The following is a 27306-nucleotide window of genomic DNA, read 5'->3' on the forward strand; positions in this document are numbered from 1 at the left end:
TGTAATATCTCCAAGTTTGCAGACGACACAAAGCTGGGTGGGCGTGTGTGCTGTAAGGAGGATACCGAGAAACTCCAGGATGATTTGGACAGGTTGGGTGATTGGGCAGAAGCGTGGCAGATGCACTATAACGTGGATAAATGCGAGGTTATCCACTTTGGTGTCAAAAACAGAAAGGCAGACTATTATCTGAATGGCAATAGATTGGGAGAAGGGGAAGTGCAACGAGACCTGGGTGTCCTTGTGCACCAGTCGCTGAAGGTAAGCATGCAGGTGCAGCAGGCGGTGAAGAAGGCAAATGGTATGTTGGCCTTCATAGCAAAAGGGTTTGAGTACAGGAGCAAGGATGTCTTGCTGCAGTTGTACAGGGCCTTGTTGAGACCACACCTTGAGTATTGTGTGCAGTTTTGGTCGCCTTACCTGAGGAAGGATGTTCTTGCCATGGAAGGAGTTCATCGAAGATTCACCAGGCTGATCCCTGGGATGGCAGGAATGACTTATGAGGAGAGATTGTGTCGATTGGGCTTGTACTTGCTGGAGTTTAGAAGAATGAGAGGGGATCTCATCGAAACTTATAAAATTCTGACAGGTCTGGACAGACTAGATGCAGGAAGGATGTTCCCGATGGTCGGAGAGTCCAGAACCAGGGGTCATAGTCTAAGGATAAGGGGTAAGCCATTTAGGACTGAAATGAGGAGGAATTTCTTCACCCAGAGAGTGGTGAACCTGTGGAATTCTCTACCACAGAAGGCGGTTGAGGGCAAGTCTTTAAATATATTCAAGAAGGAGTTAGATATATTTCTTAGAGCTAAAGGTATCAAGGGATATGGGGAGAAAGCAGGGACAGGGTACTGAATTTGGATGATCAGCCATGATCTCATTAAATGGCGGAGCAGGCTCGAGGGGCCGAATGGCCTACTCCTGCTCCTATCTTCTATGTTTCTGTTTCTATTAAGTCAACAGAAAATCTGCGCATAGCAAGGTCCCACCGTTATGAAACAAATGACCAGACAATCTGTTTTAGTACGATAGCAAAATACTGCAGATGCTGGAAATCCAAAATAACAACAGAAAATGTAGGAAAAACTCAGCAGGCCAGGCAACATCCGTGGAGAGAGAAATAGAGTCAACGTTTCAAGTTGAAACCCTTCGTCAGGACTGATTTAGTGATGTTTTCACAATGTTCAACCTTGAGTTGTGTGACCATTTGATGATCATTTTCAGTAAATCACTGTCCCAATGTGTGTGTTTTGTATCTCTTCAATTCCCCATTACACTATGTGGATGGTTTGGTTTATATTTTGGAATGGATCTTGTGTTGTGAAACTGAGTATGTGGCGCCATCTACCTGTGGGTGCTAGTAAAACAGAAGCAGTGTGCAAGTTTAGGAGGCTTTAGAAAATAGAAATGTGGCACCATCTACCTGTGGAAAGAATAAATTACAGTTGTCAGGGTCTCATTTTATAAAGATTGCACTTTATTTTTTCCTTCCTTATTTTCCCCATTACTCTCTCCTCATGAAAGCAGTAATTCATTCTGGCGTATAGTTCGGCTGGTGCTGACTACGTTTTAATCCTTCCTTTCTCAGGTGATCGTTGTCCTTGTGTGACAGCGATTGTTTGTGGGCTATTTACCCATTACAGTCAAGCTTAGTGCTGTCTTCGGTTGATATCCATATTCACGCTTCCAGCAGGAGTGGATGGGTAGTAATGAAGAGTGGGAGTTTCGGCTGTATAATTTTATTTTTGCGCTCTTTGCAATCTCCACCCCCACCCCTGCTGCGTAGGGATGTTGAGGCCAGTTGTTTTGGTCCAATAGCTGACTTGGCTGAGATCTGTTTGCTTATCGCAGGTCATAGGTCAAATCTGCGACCATATGGCTCAGTACCACAACATGCGGTTTATCTAGAAGGTAAACTTTGAATTTGCACTCTACTATTGGATGTTACTTGGACCCTACAGTTTAAATTACTACCTTGTTATTCCCAACCCTATATATTCTGCCTTTTCCACACAAGGGACTGTTAGCAAAAATGGAAGCACATGCAATTGAAGGCAACCTTTTGACGTGGGTAGGGAATTGGTTAGGAGGTAGGGGACAGAGAGTAGGGGTAATGAGTGTGTATTCCAATTGGCAGGATGTACCTAGTGGTGTCCCCAGGGATCTGTACCGGGGCCTCAGCCTCAGGTAGATGAAAGTTGCAAAGGGACATTGATAGATTAAATGAGAGGGTAAACCTGTGGCAGATGGTGTTCAACGTGGGGAAGTGCGTGGTCATCCACTTTGGACCTAAGAAAGGTAGATCAGAGTATTTTCTAAATGGTGAGAAGCTACAAACTGTGAAGGAGCAGAGAGATTTAGGGGTCCATGTACAGAAATCACTAAAAATTAGTGGACAAGTATGAAAAATAATTAAAAAGGCTAATGAATGGTTAGCCTTCATCTCAAGGAGGCTTGAATACAAAGGGGTGGAAGTTATGCTACAGTTGTATAAAACTCTGGTTAGACCGAAGCTGGAGTACTGCGTTCAGTTCTGGGTACCTCAGGAAGGATATATTGGCCTTGGAGGGGGTGCAGTGTAGTTTCACCAGAATGATTCTGGGGCTAAGAGGGTTAAATTATGAGGCCAGGGTGCATCGACTAGGCTTGTATTCCCTTGAGCAGATTAAGGGATGATCTAATTGAGGTGTTTAAGATGATTAAAGGATTTGATGGGTAGATAGAGCGAAACTATTTCCTGTGGTGGGGGAATCCAAAACAAAGAGGCATAACCTTAAAATGAGAGCTAGACCGTTCAGTGGTGATGTCCAGAAGCACTTCTTCACACACAGGGTAGTGAAAATCTGAAACTCTCCCAAAAACCTGTTGAGGCTGGGGGTCAATTGAAAATATCAAAACTGAGATTAATAGAATTTTGTTAGGCAAGGGTATTAAGGGATATGGAACCAAAGTGGGTAAATGGAGTTAAGGTACAGATCAGCCATGATCTTATTGAATAGCAGAACAGGCTCGAGAGGCTGAATGGCCTCCTCCTGTGCCTGTGTTGATACTAAGAAGGTAATGCATACTTTCATATGAACTTACTTCCAACAGGCTTGACACTAATGCATTTTCCTCCGCTCCACCCGAATGGTTAAATGTTTGTTTGATTCATATGCAATTCATTAACGAAATTGTCTAAACATATTACATTTCTACAATACCAGCCAAACACTACAAGAAATGTATCAAAATACAGAAAATGGGCAGTTTTCTCAATACTTCGCCTAAGGACAATACTTTTAAAACTTTGAACTGTTTAATTTGCAGTATTTTCGAATATGTTTACTTTGTGTGACACTTTGGAAGAGTATTCATAACTCTGTACCCAGGACTGGTAATGTGTTCTGTGTTCCTTTTTCAGGATCAGTGTGAAAGCACTATTGGGTTCAAGTTGCCCAATTATCGTGCTGCCAAAAAATTGTGGAAGGTATGCGTGGAAAATCATACCTTTTTCAGGTACGTGTATGCGAAGAAAGTTAGGAAACTTGTGAAGAAAATACATTTTCTAATCCATTAAGTTTAAAGTCTAAGATATCACAATTCTTCGCATTTGCAAATCTCCTTCACAAGTTCAGGAAGATGACTAATTCTGCAGTAGGCCTCTAACACTGAGATCTATGTGTTGGATATCTCTCTCTCTAGTTGCCAATTCACACGCAGACCTCCAGAGAATGCAGGAGATGAGCGAATATCATAAACCTAGAAAGCAAGGCATACTTTGGTCCAGGAGCATCAATCAGCGGGAAGGGAGCAATGATTGTGTTGGTTATGTGAAAAGGCGGGAAGGAGAATGTACAAACAACCCTTGCTATTCCAATTGACTTCAAGAGCTCTTCTGCTTTGTGTAGCTGCCATTGTAGAACAGACCACATTTTTCTATTCCTCGATTCTCCCCAGAGTTTCTACTGGCTGCTCACCGTTACAGCATTAGAAAGAGGGAATATCAGTAATAGTGTCCTTTTATCAATATTGTTACGCCTCCTTTTCCAATTTCCCTGTCCTTTCTAAAGACCTTATAACCTGCAATATTTATCTCCCAGTCATGCCCAGCTTATCTCAGTGATGGCTACTACATCATACCCTTTAAGCTGGATTTGCGCACTCTATTTACTTGTTTTATTTCTTATGCTGTGTGCATTTGTCGATAAAACTCTTAATTGAGCAACAGACCCTCCCCTTTTGCCCTGATGCTGTTTTTCTCACACTTTAACTTAGCACTCTTATTTTTTTTTATCACTCCTGTTGTATTTTTTTAATCAGTTATTTTGTTACTATTTCCAATATTTTTTTCCGAACCTGATGTATTTATATTATCATTAACACTTCTTATGATCTAGACTATGCTCTCATTCTTTTTTCTTGCCTTTTAGACTATTTTCACTTATTATTTCTGCCTGACCTATCACTCCTGAACTCTCTCTTTCCCCCCCCCCCCCCCCCCACCTTTTATTGGTTTAAATTCCTTTCTACAACCCTATTTATCCTTTCAGCTAGGGTCTTGGCCCCAGACGCGTTCAGGTGCAGCTCGTACCAGCGATACAGCTCCTTCCTGTTCCAGTACTGATGCCAATGTTCCATGAAATGGAATCCCTCTTTCTCACACCAATCCTTCAGTCACGTATTTACTTTCCTTATCCGTTTGTCCCTATGCTGATTTGCACAGGCTTGGTTAATAATCCCAAGATTATTACACTGTAGGTCCTGATTTTAATTTAGCGCCTAGCTCCTAATAATCCCTCAGCAGGACCTTCTCCCTGTTCTTTCCTGTCATTGGTCCTGGCATGGACCACAGCAACTGGTTCTTCAACCTCCTTTTCCAGTTCCCTTTCCAGCTGCTTTGAAATATCCCTTACCCTGGCACCAGGTAGGCAACACCCCCTACGGGACTCTCGTTCGTGACGGCAGAGGATGCTATCTATCACCCTGATTATCAAATCCTCTGTAACTACAACCTTTCTATTCTGCCCCCATCCTTGTACTGCCTTCTGCTCCACGGTGAATTGGTCAGCATTGTGGGTGTCCTTCCCACAGCCTTTCTCCTTATCCTCCCATCCAAGTGCATCGTACCTGTTGGACAGGACCAGATTCTTGGTCCCTCCTTCCCTACCTCCACTAGGTTCCCCTTACCTTGCTGACTGTCAGTAACACAATCCTCTTCCTGAATCTGTATCTTTCTATGTGGTGTGACTGACTTCTGGAGTAAACTATCCAGGTTCATGTTCTTATTGTTCCCTAACCTCACCGGTTTAAGCATAGAGCACTTTTTAAATCTAGAAGGGACATTTTGAGAGGTGCAGCAGACTCAACAGTATGAACTGGGCTACAATTGGTATTTCTCAATAAATCAGAAGTGCTCTATTTTGGCTCACTGTGAACCTGCTTTAAAGAGAAATAGCTTGCATTTATATGGCAGCTTTCACGACCTCGGGACGTGCCAAAGTGCTTTACGGCCAATGATATACTTTTGAATTCTAGTCATTGTTGTAATGTAGAAAATGCACCAGCCAATTTGCACACAGCAGGGTCCCACAAACAGCAATCTGTTTTAGTGGTGTTGATTGAGGGATAATTATTGGCCAGGTCACCAGGGAAAAACTCCCCAGCTCCTCTTCAAAATAGTGCTGTGGGATCTTTTACGTCCACCTGAGAGGGCAGACGAAGCCTGGATTTAACGCTTCAGCACTTGTCCCCACTCAAGAGAAACTCTCATCAGGGTAATGGTCACTTTATGCATTAGCTTCAAGGTGTTTGTTTGTTCTGCTTCAACAGTTGCAGTTGGAAAAGTTAAGATATTTTGTTCAGAGCAAGAATGAAATGCTGTAGCAAAACATTCCATCTCAGTGCTGTCAGGATTACACAGAATGATCATAAAAATCATCCTAAATTTTAATTTAAATTAAAAATTTTGCTTCTCCTAAGTAGTTTACTTAAACATCATAATCTATAATGTATCATTTTTTTAAAGTACCAGCTAAAGTAGGGATAATAATTCATAATTGTGATAAGATTATAAATTATGCTGGGTGGAGGGGAAATCATTTATTTTTTAATGGCCTTAATTTTCATCAGGAACAGGAAATACTTTTTATGAAAATGATGATAATTATGAGCTGCCCAATAATCTTCAGTTGGAATACCTTTGCATTACAGTAAATATTAATTTTACTAAAGCTTTGTAATTTTGATTGGAGTCCAAACCAGCAGTATTTTGTATTTAGAATCTTTCCTGTAAGTATTTGAAGACACTTGCTAGATTCCCTGGATAGCTTATTAAAAAGGCACTGCCCCGTATAGTACTATGTCATACAGACCAGAAGGTCCGAGGTTTGATTCCTGGTTTGTGCTGAGTTAGCTGACCTCAACTGTGTGGTGTATGTGCCTTTTAAGAGCAATTGTGGTGTATGTGCCTTTAAGAGCCCCAGGTGTAAGTAATGCCGGTAATTGCCACTTGGGCTATATAAGCCTGTGTATCGTGTATATCCTTTAGAACCCCCCCCCCCCCCCCCCCCAGACTTGCTTAGTAAATACCTATGAACCAATTCCTGTCTTCAGTGTCTTTATCTACACACGGACACTACAGTGGCGACGAAGTGGAAACGGACTTACCTGCAATTCGGCAGCACCTCAAGGACATCGATTCCTCCAGCGTTCAGAAGACTCAAGGAAGTAATAGAAACTGTGGTTTCACCAGCTGGCCAAGCTGGTGGCAGGTACTGCGCTAATCCTTCCTGGGCGTCAGGCTGGGGCTCCAGCGGCGGGCTCTACAGCTGAGACAGGCAGCGAAATCGGAGGCAAGCAATAACGGACTGGGAGGGTGCACTCGGGAGACGGCCGGCGCGGCAAGCAGGTCAGCGTTTAGACCTCCGTCGGGAACGAGTCTCCAACAGTGAATAAACGGAAACCACAGTAAAACAACGTTGTTATCGGTAGCAGCGGCGGGAAAGCGCGGGAAGCGCCATATCGTTGCTACAGAGAAAAAAAAAAGCGCGGGAAGCGCCATATCTTTTTTTTGAAATGCCTAAGTCTGGCAATATTGATGCTTTTGATAACGAAACAGAGCCTAACTTTGGCAATATTGATGTTTTTGATAACAAGATAGAGGATTGGACCACATATGTAGAAAGAGTGGAGGTGTTTTGCACCGCAAATGGAATAGAAGATGAAAAAAAAGCTTCAGTGCTTCTGGATCTAATGGGCGCAGAAACATACAAGCTGTTACGCAACTTAATCACTCCAGCCGAACCGATGGACAAGAATTTTGAGGAGATTGTTAATACCCTACACTGCCAAATCGAGGCAGGACTGGCAGATTCTCTGCAAGACAAATTCATCTGCGATCCCCTAAGTGTAGAAACACAAAAAAAGGTATCTTCTGGAAAAGATTTAACACTGGACAAGGCTTTCAGTGCAATAGGAGTGGCAAAGATACAGCAAAGGCCACAGGACTTCGGCACCCATGAAATGACACGGGGTTTCGAGAGATGTTATCGCTGCGGCAGATCCAACCATGACCAGAGGGATTGCTGGTTCAAAGAAAAAGCATGCAGGCGATGCGGAAAGATGGGACACATTCCACGTGTATGCCGGTCTGAAAATAAAAAATCCACTAACGGGAAAAGAATCAATAAGGAAAAGCACAGAAAGGTACAAATGATGACGGACAGTAGCTCCAAAGACTAGAAGAGCGATAGCGACTCCGGGAACAAGAGACTAAGCTCTCTCAAATTACATAACGTAATTGCCAATGAAGATTACCAGACCATTTGGGTTACCCTCATAATAGCAGGGTCCCCAGTTAAAATGGAGCTAGATACAGGATCAGCTCTAACCGTAATAAATCGACGAGATTACGAGAGGCTATTTTCACATATACCTCTAAAAGACACATCCATTATCTTAAAAACATATACGGGGCAGAAAGTATACCCCAAAGGAAAAATAAAGGTGCCTGTGGTATACAACGGCAAAGAAATACAAAAGTTGTATTTATACATTCTACAAGATGGTGGTCCACCGTTGTTGGGACGTGAATGGATAAGGAAGATACGTTTAGACTGGCACTCCATTCAGGCACGGACGGTGACCAATAAGGAAAAAAACAATGATGACATCATACCTGAACGATTAAAAGACATCTTGGCCGACGCCAAAGAAGTGTTTCAAGAGAAACTAGGAACCTTGAAAGGCATCACCGCCTCAATAAAAGTGGACGATACCGCAATTCCCAAATTTTTTAAGGCAAGACCGGTGCCATACGCAATACGTCCGGCAGTCGAAGCAGAGCTGGAGAATTTGGGAAAAGTCAGGCGTTTTATCCAAAATAGATTGGAGCGAATGGGCAACACCCATCGTTCCAGTCATGAAAAAAGCATTAAAAAATAACTCTGAGGAACAGAGAAAAATTCGCATCTGTGGGGACTTTAAGGTGACTGTAAACCCGGTCCTTCACACGGTACAATAGAAGATATTTTCGCCTCACTATCCGGAGGGAAACGTTTCACAAAAATTGACTTGGCACAGGCATATCTACAGATGGAGGTTGAGGAGACCTCTAAAAAGTATCTCTCAATAAACACACACAAAGGCCTGTACCAGTACAATCGACTGGTTTTTGGAGTAGCATCAGCTCCAGCTATCTGGCAAAGAGCTATGGAGCAAGTCCTGCAAGGGATTCCGGGGACTCAATGCTACCTAGACGACATCCTTATAACAGGAGAAAACGACAACGAGCACCTTGCCAATTTGGAGCAGGTGCTCACTAGACTGAAAGAACGGGGCCTACGAGCAAATCGCCCCAAGTGCGAATTTTTCCAAAATCAGATATCCTATTGTGGCCACATAATTAATAAGGAAGGGTTGCATAAGTCACCTGAAAAAATTGAAGCAGTTATAAAAGCCCCAGCACCTGAAAATGTTTCACAATTAAGGTCATTCCTGGGATTAATAAATTACTATCATAAATTTTTACCGAACTTATCAACTATTCTACACCCTCTTAATGATCTTCTACAGACAGGAGTGATTTGGAAATGGAACGAAGACTGTAAACGTGCCTTCCATAAATGTAAAGACTTAATCACATCCGAAAAAGTTTTGGCTCATTACAACCCATCACTACCACCCATCACTACCAATCAGACTGGCGTGCGATGCATCCCCTTACGGCATAGGAGCAGTATTATCCCATAAATTCCCTGATGGCTCAGAACGGCCGATAGCTTTTGCGTCACGCTCATTAAACTCAGCTGAGCGTAACTATGCCCAAATAGACAGGGAAGCACTCAGCCTGGTATGGGGAGTGAAGAAATTCAACCATTACCTACACGGACAAAAATTTACCTTGCTGACTGACCATCAACCCCTCATCTCCATATTCAACCCTAAAAAAGGTGTTCCCATTATGACAGCACAAAGATTAGAGGTGGTCCCTTTTTCTAGGGGCACACCAATACAACATTGAATACAAAGGGTCAAAACAGCATGGGAATGCTGACGGTTTATCGCGCCTACCGTTGCCAACGATAGAAGAGGCACCTACAGTAGACCCAGTGGAGATATTCCACTCTACCATAGTGGAATGTCTACCGGTGACAAATTCTGCCATTGAAAGGGAGACAAGAAATGACCCTACTCTCTCACGGGTCTACGATTTAACAGTGAAGGGTTGGCCAGCACATGGCGAACCACTGTTGCCAGCATTCTCGCAAAGAAGAGAACAGCTGTCAGTGTGCCGAGGAACCTTGATGTGTGGATCCAGAGTGGTGATTCCACCCAAACTCCAGGATAAAGTACTAAAGGAGCTTCACGAGGGGCATCTGGGTGGAGTGAAAATGAAGAACCTAGCTAGAGCGTTTGTATGGTGGCCAGGTATCGATGGAGACATCGAAGACATGACCAAGAGCTGCCTAGGATGCCAGAAGGTCCAAAATGCTCCGCCACAGGCCCCTCTACATCCATGGGAGTGGCCCTCATCTCCCTGGCAAAGGGTGCACATCGACTTTGCTGGTCCATTTATGGACTCAATGTTCTTAATCGCAGTTGATGCACACTCCAAGTGGCCAGAGGTAATAAAGATGTCCCCCACCACCACGGAAAAAACCATCACAGTATTAAGGACCATATTTGCCAGGAATGGGCTGCCGGAGCAGATATGTTCTGATAATGGACCGCAATTTGTGTCCGAAGAATTCAGAAAGTTCTTAAAGAACAATGGGGTAAAGCACTACACGTCCGCCCCATACCATCCCGCCACCAATGGATTGGCTGAAAGGTTTGTCCAGACCTTCAAGAAGGCCATAAAGGCCATGGGTAATGAAGACATAAAACTTCAGCACAAGGTGGATAACAACTTCTTTGCATATAGGAATGCAACACACATGGTTACCAACCAAACTCCCGCCATGATGTTCTACAATAGAAACCTAAGATGCCGGCTGGATTTGGTCAAGCCCAACATCCGAAGGGACGTGGAGAACCGGCAGTTTCAGGGCATGAATGAAAGGCCAACTAGGGCCTTCCAGATAGGCCAACCGGTTTTGGCCCGGGACTACCGTACCGAGAAATGGCAGCCTGGAACTATCTGCACACGACTAGGACCACTGATGTATACCGTGGACATCGGAGAAAGCATAATAAGGCGCCATACTGACCAAATCATCAAGTCATCCGAAAAGGGACAACCTACACCACCACTCTATACATCTAACGATGAAGTAGAGATACCCATATCTACCTCCGATCCGGTGATACTGAAACCCGATGAACCCGACACTGGCATTCAAGCCGAATCAGCCTTGCCAGAAGAACCTACTACACCACCAGAAACTACTACACCCCCGAGGCGTTATCCGGACCGAGTCAGGAAGCCTCCTGAGAGACTAACTTATAATTAATTAATACAGCAATGTATATTATTTTGCATATAACATGTAATTAATAATTACTTAAAAACATGATGTACTGGTTAACTAAAAGGGGAGGAATTGTGGTGTATGTGCCTTTAAGAGCCCCAGGTGTATGTAATGCCGGTAATTGCCACTTGGGCTATATAAGCCTGTGTATCGTGTATATCCTTTAGAACCCCCCCCCCCCCCCCCCCAGACTTGCTTAGTAAATACCTATGAACCAATTCCTGTCTTCAGTGTCTTTATCTACACACGGACACTACAAACTGGTCACCAGCTGGAGAGCTATACCTCAACACCCTGGCTAGGGAGTGGGGGTGGGGGCAGGGGGAAGAGGGAGGGGAGTGGGTATTAGCCACTGTTCTCACTCCTGATTGCTATCAGTCACTCCTGCTGGAAAGCTTGCTTCGGTGACGGTCAAGCGAGTGCAGGATCAGGGTCAGACATGATCCGCTCCATGGTTAAATAACCTGCCAACACTCACTCAATAAAAATGACTACTTGGTGAGGTTCCATCAGGCTGCAGGAACCATGTACCAGTAACAACATTCAGACTTGGGCTGACAAGTGGCAAGTAACATTCGCACCACACAAGTGCCAGGCAATGACCATCTCCAACAAGCGAGACTCTAACCATCTCCCCATGACATTCAATGGCATTACCATCGCTGAATCCCCCACTATCAACATCCTGGGGGGTTACCATTGATCAGAAACTGAACTGGACCAGCCATATAAATACTGTGGCTACAACAGCAGGCCAGAGGCTGGGAATTCTGCGGCGAGTGTCTTGCCTCCTGACTCCCCAAAGCCTTTCCACCATCTACAAGGCACAAGTCAGGAGTGTGATGGAATACTCTCCACTTGCCTGGATGAGTGCAGCTCCAACAACACTCAAGAAGCTCGACACCATTCAGGATAAAGCAGCCCGCTTGATTGGCACTCCATCCAATACAATACAATACAATACAAATCGCTTTATTGGCATGATAAGGTACATCCACCACCTTCAACATTCACTCCCTCCACCACCGGCGCACTGGCTGCAGTGTGTACCATCTACAAGATGCACTGCAGCAACTCGCCAAAGCTCCTTCAACAGCACCTTCCAAACCCGCGACCTCTACCACTTAGAAGGACAAGGGCAGCAGACGCATGGGAACATCACCACCTACAAGTTCCCCTCCAAGCCACACACCATCCTGACTTGGACCTGTATCGCCGTTCCTTCACTGTCGCTGGGCCAAAATCCTGGAACTCCCTTCCTAACAGCATTGTGGGTGTACCTACACCATATGGACTGCAGCGGTTCAAGAAGGCGGCTCACCACCATCTTCTCAAGGGCACTTAGGGATGGGCACTAAATGCAGGCCTAGCCAGCCAGCGACGCCCACATCCCATCAATGAATTAAAAAAAAGTCACCACCTTCAAGAAAAAAGGCGAGAGATTGGGAGATAAATAAATTAATAATATTTGCACACCTGTTGGAAGAGTAATCTTGAAGGCTTTGCTTCGGATATTTAACTTGACTTTTTTCCCCCTAATAGGCTAACAACACCAGAATCCACAGCAAAGAGCAAGTTCCTGTCGCTAGGCTCCAAATTCCGTTACAGTGGTCGAACACAGGCTCAGACCAGGGAAGCAAGTGCCCTGATTGACAGACCTGCCCCTCGTTTTGAGCGTACTGCAAGCAAACGGGCATCCAGAAGTCTCGATGGAGGTAAAATTATCTGGGATTGCAAATCATGCATTATATCATTAAAACTACAGGATCATGTCATTTAGTTGTAAATGTAGGATCTCTCATCAACATTCTGTGCAGTGTTTGTGTGTTGAACCTGCTGAGGACAGCTATAGAAAATAGATAGACATTTTTTTAAACTTCAAATGTATTGCTTTTAAAAGTGGTTGCATGTTCTATCCATTTCTACAGTTCGACTTCAGATTCACTACAAGACACATATTAGATGAAGATGAAACATAGAAACATAGAAGGCAGGAGTAGGCCATTCGGCCCTTCGAGCTCGCTCCGCCATTCAATCAGATCATGGCTGATCATCCAAATTCAGTACCCTGTCCCTGCCTTCTCCCCATATCCCTTTAGCCTTAAGAAATATATCCAACTCTTTCTTGAATATATTTAATGAACTGGCCTCCACCGCCCTCTGTGGCAGAGAATTCCACAGGTTCACCACTCTCTGGGTGAAGAAATTCCTCCTCATTTCTGTCCTAAATGGTTTACCCCTTATCCTTAGACTATGACCCCTGGCTCTGGACTCCCCGGCCATCAGAAACATCCTTCCTGCATCTAGTGTCCAGGCCTGACAGAATTTTATAGGTTTCGATGAGATCCCCTCTCAATCTTCTAAACTCCAGTGAGTATAAGCCCAATCGACACAATCTCTCCTCATACGTCATTCCTGCCATCCCAGGTATCAGCCTGGTGAATCTTCGCTGCACTCCTTCCATGGCAAGAACGTCCTTCCTCAGGTAAGGCGACCAAAACTGCTCACAATACTGAAGGTGCGGTCTCACCAAGGCCCTGTACAACTGTAGCAAGACATCCTTGTTCCTGTACTCGAACCCTCTTGCTACGAAGGCCAACATACCATTTGCTGCCTTAATGGCCTGCTGCACCTGCATGCTTACCTTCAGCGACTGGTGCACAAGAACACCCAGGTCTCTCTGCACTTCCCCTTCTCCCAATCTATTGCCATTCAAATAATAATCTGCCTTCCTGTTTTTGCCACCAAAGTGGATAACCTCACATTTATCCACATTATAGTGCATTTGCCATGTTTCTGCCCAATCACCCAACCTGTCCAAATCGTACTGTAGTTTCACGACATCCTCCTCACAGCATACCCTCCCACCCAGCTTTGTGTCGTCTGCAAATTTGGAGATATTACATCCAATTCCCTCGTCCAGATCATTAATATATATTGTGAACAGCTGGGGTCCAAGGACCGATCCTTGCGGTACCCCACTAGTCACTGCCTGCCACTCGGAAAACAACCCGTTTATTCCAACTCTTTGCTTTCTGTCCGCCAACCAGTTCTCTATCCAAGTCAATAGCTTGCCTCCAATCCCATGTGCCTTAATTTTGCACGCTAATCTCTTATGCGGGACCTTATCGAAAGCCTTCTGAAAGTCCAAATACACCACATCCACTGGTTCTCCCTTATCTATTTTACCAGTTACATCCTCAAAAAATTCCAGTAGATTAGTCAAGCATGATTTACCTTTTGTAAATCCATGTTGACTTTGTCTGATCCTGTCAATGCTTTCCATGTGCTCTGCTATTACATCTTTTATAATGGACTCTAGCATTTTCCCCACTACCGATGTCAGGCTTACCGGTCTATAATTCCCCGCTTTTTCTCCACCACCTTTTTTGAATAGTGGGGTAACATTAGCTACCCTCCAATCCATGGGTATTGTTCCAGAGTCTATTGAGTTCTGAAAGATGACCAGCAATGCATCTACTATTTCTAGGGCCACTTCCTTAAGTACCCTGGGATGTAGATTATCAGGCCCTGGGGATTCTATTTTCCCTTTCTTAATTAATCCCTTTGTCCTCCTTTGTTGAATCCTAAACTCCCAATCCTCAGGATTATTGCTTTTTCTGGCCAATTTATATGTCCTCTCCTTGGATCTTATGCTATCCCTAATTTCCCTTGTTAGCCACGGTTGAGTCACCTTTTTTGTTTTATTTTTATGCCAAACTGGGATGAACAAATTCAGTAGCTCATCCATTCGGTCTTTGAATGTTTGTCATTGCCTATCCACCGTCAACCCTTTGAGTGACATTCCCCAATCAATCCTACCCAACTCGCTCCTCAGACCATCGTAGTTTCCTTTATTTAAATTGAGGACCCTAGTCTCCGAGTCAACTACTTCATTCTCCATCTTAATGAAGAATTCGATCATCATATCGCTCCGACCCAAGGGGCCTCGTACAACAAGATTGCTAATTAATCCTTTCTCGTTACATAATACCCAGTCTAAGATGGCCTGATCTCTGGTTGGTTCCTCGACATATTGGTCCAGGAAACCATCCTGTAAACACTCCAGGAATTCCTCCTCCACAGTATTGTTACTAATTTGGTTAGCCCAATCTATATGTAAATTAAAGTCATCCATGATGACTGCTGTGCCCTTATTGCACGCTTCTTTAATTTCCCTTTTAATGCCATCCCCAACCTCCGACTTCCTGTTTGGAGGTCTACATACCACTCCCACTAACGTTTTTTCCCCTTAGTATTTCTCAATTCTACCCATACAGATTCCACATCATCAGAGCTAATATCCTTCATTACAATTGTGTTGATCCCTTCTTTAACCAGTAATGCTACCCAACCTCCCTTTCCTTTTTGCCTATCTTTCCTGAATATCGAATACCCCTGGATGTTGAGTTCCCAGTTTTGGCCATCCTTGAGCCACGTTTCCGTAATCCCAACCAAATCGTATTTGTTTACCTCTATTTGCGCAGCCAATTCATCCACCTTATTACAAATGCTCCTCGCATTAAGACACAAAGCCTTCAGGCTTGTTTTTTTAACGCTCTTAGACCTATTAGAATTATTATTTACTGTGGTCATGTTTGATTTAAACCGTTGATTTCTCTGACTGCCACTTTTGTTTTTCTCCTTCCTATCTTTTGCTTTTATCCTTGTTTCCCTTTCCTCTGTCTCCCTGCTCAGGTTCCCAACCCCCTGCCATTTTAGTTTAAACCCTCCCCCCACAGCACTAGCAAACACTCCCCCTAGGACATTGGTTCCAGCCCTGCCCAGGTGCAAACCGTCTGGTTTGAACTGGTCCCACCTCCCCCAGAACCGGTTCCAATGCCCCAGGAACTTGAATCCCTCCCCCTGGCACCGTTCCTCTAGCCACGTATTCATCTGAAGTATCCTTCTATTTCTACTCTGACTAGCACGTGGCACTGGTAGCAATCCTGAGATTACTACCTTTTGAGGTCCTGTTTTTTAATTTATTTCCTAACTCCCTATATTCTGCTTTTAGGACCTCATCCCGCTTTTTACCTATATCGTTGGTACCTATATGCACCACGACAACTGGCTGTTCACCCTCCCCTTCCAAGATGTTCTGCAGCCGCTCTGAGACATCCTTGACCCTTGCACCAGGGAGGCAACACACCATCCTGGAGTCTCGTTTGCGGCCGCAGAAACGCCTATCTATTCCCCTTACAATAGAATCCCCTATTGCTATAGCTCTACCCCTCTTTCCTCCCATTCTGTGCAGCAGAGCCACCCCTGGTGCCAGGAAGTTGGCTGCTGCTGACTTCCTCTGATAAGTCATCCCCCCAACAGTACCCAAAGTGTTGTATCTGTTGGAGAGGGGGATGGCCACAGGGGACCCCTGCACTACCTGCCTGCGCCTAGTACTCTGCCTGTTGGTCACCCGTTCCCTTTCTTCCTGTCCAACCTCTACCTGCGGTGTGTCCAACTCCGTAAACATGCTATTCACGATGTCCTGAGCATCGTGAACGCTCCAGTATGCATCCAATCGCAGCTCCAGTGCCGCAATGCAGTCTGTCAGTAGCTGCAGCCGGATGCACTTCTTGCACATGTAGTTGTCAGGGACACAGGAAGTGTCCCTGATTTCCCACATATCGCAGGAGGAGCATATCACGTGGCCCGGCTGTCTTGCCATGACTTACCCTTTGATTTAATTTAAATTCAATTAATTAATCAATCCCACTAATTACACTACAGTTAACTGGTTTACCAACAGTCCCCCGCTACACCAGAGAGACCTTAGTAACTATAAACCACAGAGTTAAAGATGGCCAACTAACTTTTTCAAATACATATAGAGTAATCAATTTAAAGCACTAATGATCTATGATCTGGAATATTGCAATTTGCTGAAAGGCAAAAACTTTGTAATGTAACATTCTACAAAAAATATCATTTTCTTATCTTAAGTTTGGAGGTTCTTGCTTCTGATTTGATGGTCTTAACTTTCCCTCTTGTATATTAAAAGGAGGAAATCTTTGTAGGATACTTTAATAGATGTGAATATATACAGTCAGATTTGATCTTCATTCCTCTCTGCACCAAAATTTGCAAACGTTTGTTTTTTCAAGTGCTGCATATTTTTAAAGCTGCAAAGAGCGTTTCATGTAATCAAGTGATTGAAATAGAGCTCACTAAAAAGTGGACTTGGAAAAGGAATTAGAGGATTGACAAAAAAAAGCCTTGAAGTTTACACTCCTTCTGATTCTGAGAATTCTGCAGAAAGTTCAAGTACTAACTTTGATGACCTCTTTCCTAGCTTACAATTTAGGTTGAAGTGACAATGGATCACTAACAATTTACTTCCAGTATTTTCATTGCACACGAAGTATTGTAGGTTATACAGAACATTAGTTGAACAGAGTGATATGATTTGCTGTACTTAGTGTGACATTAACTTTGGACAGGGTTTAAACTTTTAGGAACAAATTGCTATTCATGTAGAAACTTTAGATGTGGAATTCATTCTTTATTTAATTTGTCTCTTCAAAATTACTTTCAATCTACTGACCTTTTGCTTCTGTGCTCCATTTTAAAATGCTACGTCTACCTTTCAGGAAGTTCTTCATTATAAATTTATGCCCATAGTTTATAGTTAAATCAATACTTTGTTTACAATGCAAATATTTAGCTTACCATTTTGTGTATTCTACCATGTTTCAATCTATAAGTGCTTATTCAATGCATAATACCAGTACAGAACTGTTTTTATTGAAGTGGTTTGATCAAAACTATAACTATATATGAAATAAAAGGTTGATTGAGAAGGGGCAAGTTGTATTTGCTACTGAGGTAAGTACAAAGTTAAGGCTGAGCATGAAAAATTGAGTTGAATTGAAGAAACCTTTTAAACATGTTAGTTCTCATTGTGCAATAAATACTTAATATTTCTCCAATGTAGCAATTAGAAATGTAGTGTTTTGAGGCCAAGTATACAATTTTCCAGCATCAATGTTACTTTTCCCATTCACCCTAATGGGACAGTCCATTACTGATTTAATTTTTTTAACAACACTGAATTGCATGGAAAAAATAACTTTTTTTATCATACTTCAACTCTCTTATTTGTAGCAAAACAAAATTTGATATTCAGAATTCCAAATTGATGCACCACATACCTTTACCACTATGTTAATAGCTCCTGAGGGAATTTTGCAACTCCTCAGATGTGGTCATTCAAATTAAAAAATATATATATTTTCTGCATTACCTCTCAATAAACATTGAATAGGATAGAAAATTTCATGAATTTCAAATGATTGAAACCGCAAATTTTGTAATTGTGCTAACCACAAGTACATGAAAAATGGTTAACATGTACACATTCTCTCCAGCTAAACGTAAGTTTCCAAAAACTTCCATTGAATTGGCAGTGGACGAGGATCCTGAACCTAGACGCATTGAAGTGCTTAGAGAGCAGCCAGGTACCAGTTTGTTGGCTTAAAGCTCTGCGGTGCTCCTGGTGCTTCACTATCCTTTCTGCAAGCTCACTTTGACTTGTTGCACTAACCACTTGAAATTCTCCTGTTCATCTTGTGTTTAATTTGCTAAGTATGATGATTTAAGATTAAACACCTCACCTGGAGACACATCTGACTGGTCTTTTCAACTAATTCAGATTCTGTAACTTTTTACACCTAGCTGCTGTTAGGAAAGTTTTGTGTAACCTGGTGTCATTAGTTCAAAGTATCCTGACCAGCTAGGCAACCAAGCAAATTAAAACCTGTGTATTTTGACAGATTTTTCAAAAGAAACTGGCTTCTAGAGTAGTTTTGTAATTACTTTGAATGATTAAACAAAGCCTTTGACAGCAAAACAAGGAGATTAAAAATTTGGATTCCTATGTAAAATTATGTATGTGAGGACACTCGGGCATTTAAAACACTAACAAGCTGCCTGCCATGATTTGGTGCATTCATTTAAAACCCTGAAAGCTGCAGAACTTTGACCAGTTTCATATTTATGAAGCCTTGGTAGCCTTGGTTCCTGCTTCTCTTGAAAGAATAGAAACCACCTGAATTTAGACGGATGATGGCCCAGAAATTCGGGTCGGAGGCTTCCCGTGGGTGCAAGCCCCCGACCTGCACTTACCTTGCGCGCCGGCAGTTGAGCTGTAGGGCCCCGTGGAATTCCGCTCCGGGGCCTGGCCCAGCTGCCGGCGCGCTGTGCTTGCGTGTCCCAGGGGCATAGTTAGTGCGATGCGTCCCCTGGGATCACGTGAGCCATGGGCAGCCAATCGGAGGAGGGAAAAGGCCATTCATAAGATTGACAGAAAGACCTGTGAAAACTTATGAATACTACGGGCCCCAAAATAGCAGTAAGCCTTCAAATAAATTTTAAAAGAACATCACACTTTTTAAATAAACTATAAATTAAATTAAATAACTATTTTAAACAATAATTTAAATTTTTGGGAAAAAAATGTTTATAAAAAACGGGGCTAAAAATAAACTTACCTCGCTTTAAAGTATTTAAAAATAATAAACCTGTGGAAAAAATGTTTTAATTTTAATTAATTGACCACTTACCTTGTAAAAAGCAGGCCTTACGCCTGCTTTTTAAATGTGTAAATCCTGCAGGCTTAACGTCGCGTGAAAACCTGCAAAAAAAAAACTAAGTTCAAAGCACACGCGCAGCCTCCCCTGCGCGCACATTTGACCTCTGAACCCCTTCGGAAGTGCCGGTTTCCCGCGCATGCGCAGTGCATGCAGGAAACCGGCATTTCCATTCGGCCTACGGGTGAGTACCCTGTGCGTACTCACCCGGGGAGAGCCGAATTTCTGGGCCATTGTGATTTGTCATACCTGTAATACATTACGATAGCAGTAGTAATTTAATCATTCTTTGTTAGACATGTCCTTGAATTCTAAAATATTAAAAGGAAATTTTGATCAAGTTTGAGATTTGTACAGTAGATAACCTTCTTTGCAAATATGGTATAGTAAACGTTTTGTTAGAGAGACAACCTAAGCTTTTAAATCTCCATAACCAAAAAGCCCAAAATTAATTTACTGTTGGCTGAGTTGGTCAGAAAGCATCTTGTAAGCTGAGGAAGGTAGTCAAATAATATTGAAGTAGTTGAAGTTCAGTGCGCTTTTATGGGAACTCCTGCAGGCAACTATATCGGAATGCAAAATTTTGACATTCTTACCCAAAACCTTGTAATTTAATCAAAATTCATTGTTTTTTGGAGAAAGTCTGATTAGATAAAACTGATCTGCTTACTGTGCTAAATTATTATAAAAATGTAGAAATTAGTTGGTACGTCAACTTCTATGGAAAATAAAGCAGAACTTGTAGATTAATCTGTAATCATTATGGCTGATCTTAATTTGTTCTAAATAACTATACTTGTAGTTATATAATGTGCTTTCACATCAGTACATCTTAAGTGCTTAACAATTTTTTTTTGAAGTTTGATGGCTGTTAATGTAGGCACCAGCAACGTCATGTAAACAGCCATTTTTGAATGTTGTCATTATTGGGTGAAGGTGGAATGTTGGTATGGTCACAGGTAGACTAACGCAAATTTAAAAGGGAATGCTCGAGTCAGAAATATGGTTCCAGATTGAGTGGTTTTGGGGTTATTATGAAGCATTTTATGAAGCTTATAATAACTAAACAGAAATGCCAAAAGTGTGGTGTTGTGATGTTCAAAACTTGAATTTGAAAGTGTTGTAATTTTCTCATTCTTTATTCTTTCCTCGCTCTTCCCATCACTCCCCAAGTTGAAATTTCTTTTAACCAAATTCAAATGTTCAGGTTCTCAGTGCATATCAACTGGACATGGTTCTAATCTATTATCCTAGAACTCCTATTTCTTCTTAGTACTGGTTCTCTATTACTGGATGATGCTGACTTGTTCTTCTATTGTCTAGTAGTAGACCATCTTGAAGAATTTGTTTTAAATCTCTGTGAACGTAGATCTTGATAGCAAAATCATTTATTTTAAATGTTAATGAAGTGCAGATGATATTTTGTACTTCGGAGTTTCAATCCTAGTGATCCACAGACTCCTGTGATAGATACAAATCAAAAAGTTGGATTCATACAAAGGTGATTTTGAATGCCTACTTTTAAAGATTTCACAGCCAGTTGGCATCTATTGCCCATTACATTCTACTGAAACACTAGTACAACACTTATATGATAAATATTGGCTGCCCAGGTTCTCAGACTTGCTTTTGAAGAATACATTTTTCATAGATGGAAAGCAGATTATACATTATCAAGGCAACCAAATAAAAAGCATCTTTTGCACTGTGTCCTCTTACGTTGTTTTGAGATTTTCAGAAGGTATTCAATAAGATACCACACAAGTGGTTGTTACACAAGATTAGGGCTCATGAGATTGGAGGTAATATATTGGCATAGATTGAGGATTGGTTAACGGACAGAAAACCGAGAGTAGGAATAAACGGGTCATTTTCGGGATGGCGAGGTCTAACTAGTTGTTTGCCGCAAGGATCATTGCTGGGGCCTCCGTTATTTACAATCTACATCAATGACTTAGATGAGGGGAGCAAGTGTAATATATCCAAGTTTGTTGACAATACAAAGTATGCGGTGAGCACGACGTAAAGAGGCTGCAAAGGGATATAGACCGGTTAAATGATTGGGCAAGAAGGTGGCAGATGGAGTATAATTTGAGGAAGTGTGAAATTATTCACTTTGGTAGGAAGAATGGAAAAGCAGAATATTTTTTAAAAGGTGAGCGATTAATAAATGTTGGGATTCAGAAGTCCTTGTGCACGAATTACAGAAAGTTAACATGTAGGTACAGCAAGCAATTAGGAAGGCCAGTGGTACGTTAGCCTTTATTGCAAGGGGGTTGGAGTACAAGAGTAAGGAAGTCTTGCTGCAATTATGTAGGACTTTAGTGAGACCACACCTGGAATACTGTGTACAGTTTTGGTCTCCTTACCTAGGGAAGGATATACTTGCCTTTAGAGGGGATGCAACAAAGGTTCACCAGATTGATTCCTGGGATGAGCGGGCTGCCTTATGAGGAGACATTGAGTCGAATGGGCCTGTATTCTCTGGAGTTTAGAAGAATAAGGGATGATCTCATTGAAACATATAAAATTCTTAAAGGGCTTGATAGGGTAGATGTGGAGAGGTTGGTTCCCCTGCCTGGAGACTCTAGAGCTAGGGGCCATAGTCTCAGGATAAGGGGTCGACCATTTAAGACTGAGATGAGGAGGGATTTCTTCACTGAGGGTTGTGAATCTTTAGAAATCTCTCCCCCCGAGGGCTGTGGATGCTCAGTCGATGATTATATTCAAGACTGAGATCGATAGATTTTTGGGCACTAAGGAAATCAAGCGATATGGGGATAGAGTGGGAAAATGGAGTTGATGCAGAAGTTCAGCCATGATCTTACTGAATGGCAGAGCAAGCTTGATGGGCTGTATGGCCTACTCCTGTTCCTATTTCTTATGTTATGAGACGTTCACTTGTATTGCTTCACAAAACAGCATGCAGCTGCTTAAAATGTGCGCCTGTAAAAACATTGGCACCATGTAACAATTAGGTCTGAATTGTGTAACTTAAAACATTGTCAAAGTATATTGTTCTCCTTGCTTTGGTAAAGTCGAGATGTTAAAGACTAATCTGCAGTAAGTAGATGAGTCATTGTGGAAGGGCTGAATAAACTAGTTGCTGTCTCGGTGCTCTTTGCATTTGTAGCCTATTTCAGTCTCATTGTACCTCTGGGCCAGCTGAAGCTACAATCCCGTTTGTCTCCTCACCTTGCATAATTAAAAACTTTACATTACAGCAAAACACGTATTTTTACTTGACAAATGGACTTTTTAATGCGGTGGCAAATAAACATTGGATCATTTAATTATTCCCTCGTCTCTTAAAGTATAGTTGATTTTAAGAGGTAAGGGATAGTTAATGCTCTTGTAAAGATTAGAGTCCAGAAAGATTTCAGCCTTTGCAAGTCTACTTCTGATGATTGAAAGTACCTTTTCTGTGTTAACAAATTTGAATGATCCAATAATTTGAATTAAGCAGTGTCTAACTTAGGAAAATGGAAATTTACGACTGCAAAAATGTAATTGTATTTTGAATTAAGAGTAGACTATTATGTACCTGACTAAGCGCTGGCTTTAAAGGGTGGGGGGGGGGGGGTAGGGAAGCACCTCAGTCAAACTAAACTGCAGTGGTGTGAAGTAGTTTCACTTTGCACCAGTGTTATTATGTTTTATAGTTCAAACTCGGCCTAACTTGGAATTCTAGAACTGATCTGACATTAGAGTGAGTGTGACTTCCTGCAGGAGGGAGCCTCACTCCATCTCACTCCCGAGTGAAGTTGTGCCTTTATTCTGGTTTCCATTACACTTTACACTGCTTATTTAGATCAGACTCCTATCTTCTGATATCCATAATTTGGAAAATTCACTAACAGCAAGATGAAAGCATGTCAGCAGCTTTTAAGAACTGATTGTTTTGAAACCTGTTTGATGAAAATCTGAATCAATTTCTGATTAGCAACAGATTTTATGGTTAAAGTAACTTGTTTATGCCTGCCTGGCATCCACATTCCTGAAGATATTAATTGTTTACTCAGAATCTCTTACATTTTTATTTTTGCATTTTCCTGCATTTAAGATAGAGATAAATACCAAATATGTATTAAACTGTTGCTTGTATAATACCAGTGAGTGATCTTGATGCATTTCATTACAGCTGCAGTAGTTGTGACGCCAGACAAAAGCCCAAGGCCAGTTACTACCTCTGCACCAACCATATCTCAGAGTCATTCAGTGGAAGCCAGTAGCCCACCCACAGCTGAGACAACAGGAGTGACTGAATCAAAAGCAGCTAAAGAGGAAATAAAACAAGAGGAGCATCGAGTTGACAAAAGATCAGAACCAGTGCAGGAAGTTGAGGTACATTCTTTGAGCTGAACTTTTATGCTTGTCTTAACATATATTTTAAATGCATTTTCCAAAGGGTGTGGTGATCCTTGTTTTACGTGAGTAGATCTGTAGCTCAAAACTCTTGATGTTCACTTTCAGTACTAGTCAGTTACTGCCTAATTTTAAAATGAACCTTTTCTGATGTGATGACTATCATATAAAAGTGCAAGAAATTGATATCCCTCTTTGGGCCTAGCGAAGGAAGAGGGGAGTGAACGTATTTGGGAATTAGACAATCCTCCCTCGGCTATCCATCCTGGCAGAGCAGTTTCTCCCAAGACGGTTGGCCCAGTGATGGCATTATTCCAGAGCAATTACATTGGGCGTTGGGATCAGCTGTTGTTCCATTCTACTCCTGCAGTATTGCGGCATTTAAATGGCAGCTTTCTCTCTTGGCTTCAATCCAGGCTCTAGCTGCTGGTTTAAAATCAAACCGCTCAGTAAGATAGAGGCTGTGAGATCAATTTAAAATAATTACCGGAGGCAGGACTGTAAACGTGAGCGTTTTGTCATTTTAAATATCATACTGCAAGAGGAGCAGAGCAACAACTGATGATGATGCACTGGAAGATCTCCATTAAAAAAAAAAGTTCACGCTATTTGTTAATTTTTTTGTCATCGGTATTTAAACTTGAATCTGTGCCAAATTCTTACTGCAATGAGACTCCAGAAATACACGGGAAGAAGTGTGAACCGAAAACTTATTTTTGTATCTACAAATGGAGTTTATTGATATTTGCTGCAGTTATGTACATCAAGATTTACAAAGTAAATCCACATTGGGGCTTGGATTGCAGAAGTAACTCCTCTTCCACATTAAAGACTGACATTCAAATTGAATTTTAAAAATCTGGAAATGGAACACCAGTCTATTAACCCTTTAATGAGTGAATGCTGTAGAAGTATAATGTCTGGAAATGTAAAACGGCATTTCTCAGCCTGGTTTTGAAAAATCTTTTACAAATTACTTCGTAAATTTTGTATACTTGAAATTTAATATTTATGTTGAATTTGTCCTAATTTATTTCTGACATCAACACAGGTCATCACAAAGCAGACTGAAATCACACCAATTCCTACCACAGCAAATGAAAAATCGCAGGTTTGTCTCCATGAGTTGGAATGAAAACAGTTCAAATGTATTGAGTTTTTTTTTTAAACTTTGCAAGTCACATGGGTATGGATCACTAAACTTCATCTCTTTCCGCAACGTTTGAACAGCAAAAGCCTGATGGAGAGGAAGAGGTTGTCCGAATGCGTAAGGTTAGCATTTTCCAGTGTTTTTACAGATGGGTGTTTGGGAGTCTTTGTCCTTGTATACCCAACATCATTTCCCTTGTTTAATCGCATTATGTTCCTTCATCAATGGTGAATTGCCTCATTCTGCTTTTTCTTTTGGTGATCAAATCTGGGAGTGTTCTTGTGGTTCCATGATCATCCTGTGTGGATTCTGCTGCGCTAATGGAACTTTTTTTGAACACTTTTTATTTGCTACTTTGCAATGCCACAAGAACAACATTTTAATTTCTGTGCTTTTCTTTTTTCCCTTCTTTCATTTCGCAGAAGAGATCAAAGAAAATTGAGGGTGAAAACATTTATGTCAGGCATAGCAATTTAATGTTGGAGGTTTGTATGAACTGAAAGCTTGTTACTCATCAAGTTGTCTTTAGTCCAGAGTTCTGCATTCATTCTTTGGCTGCATTCACGCAATGTTGCATGTGCTGCATGTGACCAAAACGCAAGCATTATTGCGTTTTTGTTTTTAAAAGCGCTGTTTCTTTATAAGCGAGCATTGGCATGTTTTGTGTTTATTTTTCTTTAAACTACTTGAAAGTATGGTTGGGAAGGTGGTTCCTATAAGATGATCCATTAGGAAAGTCCACAGTGAGGTCCATGAAGACATTAGAGCTGTGAATTACTTTTGCCTTTGTTTTTTTTGTGACCAATATAAAGGTGTTCTACTGATGTTTGCACACACAAGTGTATTTCTGTGAATATAAAAAGCAAGTAAAAACAAAATAAATGCACTCTTCACAATATGGTGATTCTTGAACCACAGTGGTGCTTTATGGCTTAAAAAGACAGTGTTCCCTTTGGTTAATTTGTTTAAACTACTGAAGCACAATTTTACCTTTTGCTGTATCATGCTTGTCCCCTTTGGGAACTTTATGGGTTAAAAACATGTTTTATTAATCCTACATAAAATTCAATGGGTCAGCAGAAGAATGAGTTGAATTTGACATGTCCATTTTATTGCGTAATTGTTGATATTGTTTTCTTCTCCTACCCTGGAGAGTAGAGGCACTTTGAAGATTCAAAACAAATTCAAGAAGTTGAAGACCGGTCTAAAGTTGTACGTAATATCGAACAACTCCCAGAATGCTCTCGCCTGTTACATTCAGTCAATCATAGCAAGACACTGAGATGCCTGTATGGCTGTGGTAGATGTGCAGTGTCACTGATCTGGTTTGCACTTGCAAGTAGATTTAAAGAAAAGGGACTTCAACTGAAGCAAAATCAAGAAGCCAAGAGTTGAACAAAGAAAAGTGAAAATGTGTGTGCATGTTCTTTATAAGAGGTTCACAATGAAGAGCTAGGGTGAAAAGACCAAGAGAACTGAAAAAAATACATAGTTAAAGTGGGATGGAAATAAAGTGCGAGAAAATAGGAAGGGGAATATGCAGAAGAAAAGCCTCATTCAGACATCAAATTAGGCTCATCAGTTGTGCGTACCCTGAATTGGGGTAATGTCCCATCACCACTACCATACAATTTTCTCCCCTTTTTACTTCTGTTCTCTTGAATGTGCTGACTCGCGCTCAGTTATGTTTCCTTGGGCAGCCCTCCAGGAAATTGCCTGAGATTGCCGCTCTTTTAGTGTGAGGATGGCTACTCAGCTATGGAAGTCATCACAGCTGAGCCCACTCCATTCCTCCTCCAATGTTCACGTGGGCTCTTTCCAGGAGAGGTCATTAGGTAGTGGTGAGGAATTGAGGACCTTGGCATTGAGACTAATTGCAACTGCTACCTTGGCTGAGATCTGCTAAGTCAGGACAAACTTGGAATTGAACCTAGGGCCCTCTGTGTGGCTCAGTACCACATCATACAGTGCTTTTTCTCACTAAATCATCAGGGGACCTGTGCTACCTTTTAAGCCTTGTTTTAAAGTGCTTACTGGTTTTTAACCTCTTGGCCTGCAGTATACGTTCACTTAAGGTAGACCAGCTTCTTTACTACAGTCTGGTCTGATGAGGATCAGCTGATTCATCTTGGTTTATTGCATTGAAAAGTTAACATAACAAGAATTAGTAGCAGGAGTAGGCCATACGGCCCCTCAAGCCTGCTCCTCCATTCAATAAGATCATGGCTGATCTTTGACCTCAACTCTACTT

The 27306-nt window shown here is 41.9% G+C and overlaps 1 protein-coding gene across 11 annotated transcripts in view; it reads left to right on the top strand.

Moving 5' to 3' along the window:
• Positions 1–27306, top strand: part of LOC147103362 (protein 4.1-like) — a 192627-nt gene that overhangs the window by 128726 nt on the left and 36595 nt on the right. For 8 of the 11 annotated variants that reach the window (XM_085962875.1, XM_085962871.1, XM_085962870.1 and 5 more), the window contains exons 10-16: positions 3404–3498; positions 12495–12667; positions 18320–18409; positions 23682–23884; positions 24957–25016; positions 25136–25177; positions 25478–25540. In XM_085962875.1, the coding sequence (XP_085819001.1) occupies positions 3404–3498; positions 12495–12667; positions 18320–18409; positions 23682–23884; positions 24957–25016; positions 25136–25177; positions 25478–25540 (726 nt within the window). The remainder of the gene's footprint in view (positions 1–3403; positions 3499–12494; positions 12668–18319; positions 18410–23681; positions 23885–24956; positions 25017–25135; positions 25178–25477; positions 25541–27306) is intronic. The other 3 variants (XM_085962876.1, XM_085962881.1, XM_085962873.1) reach the window with 2 other exon arrangements.

This window comes from Somniosus microcephalus, chromosome 20 (genome assembly GCF_052327205.1).
Source record: "Somniosus microcephalus isolate GS21.2 chromosome 20, FLI_Smic_1.0, whole genome shotgun sequence".
Taxonomy (NCBI): domain Eukaryota; kingdom Metazoa; phylum Chordata; class Chondrichthyes; order Squaliformes; family Somniosidae; genus Somniosus; species Somniosus microcephalus.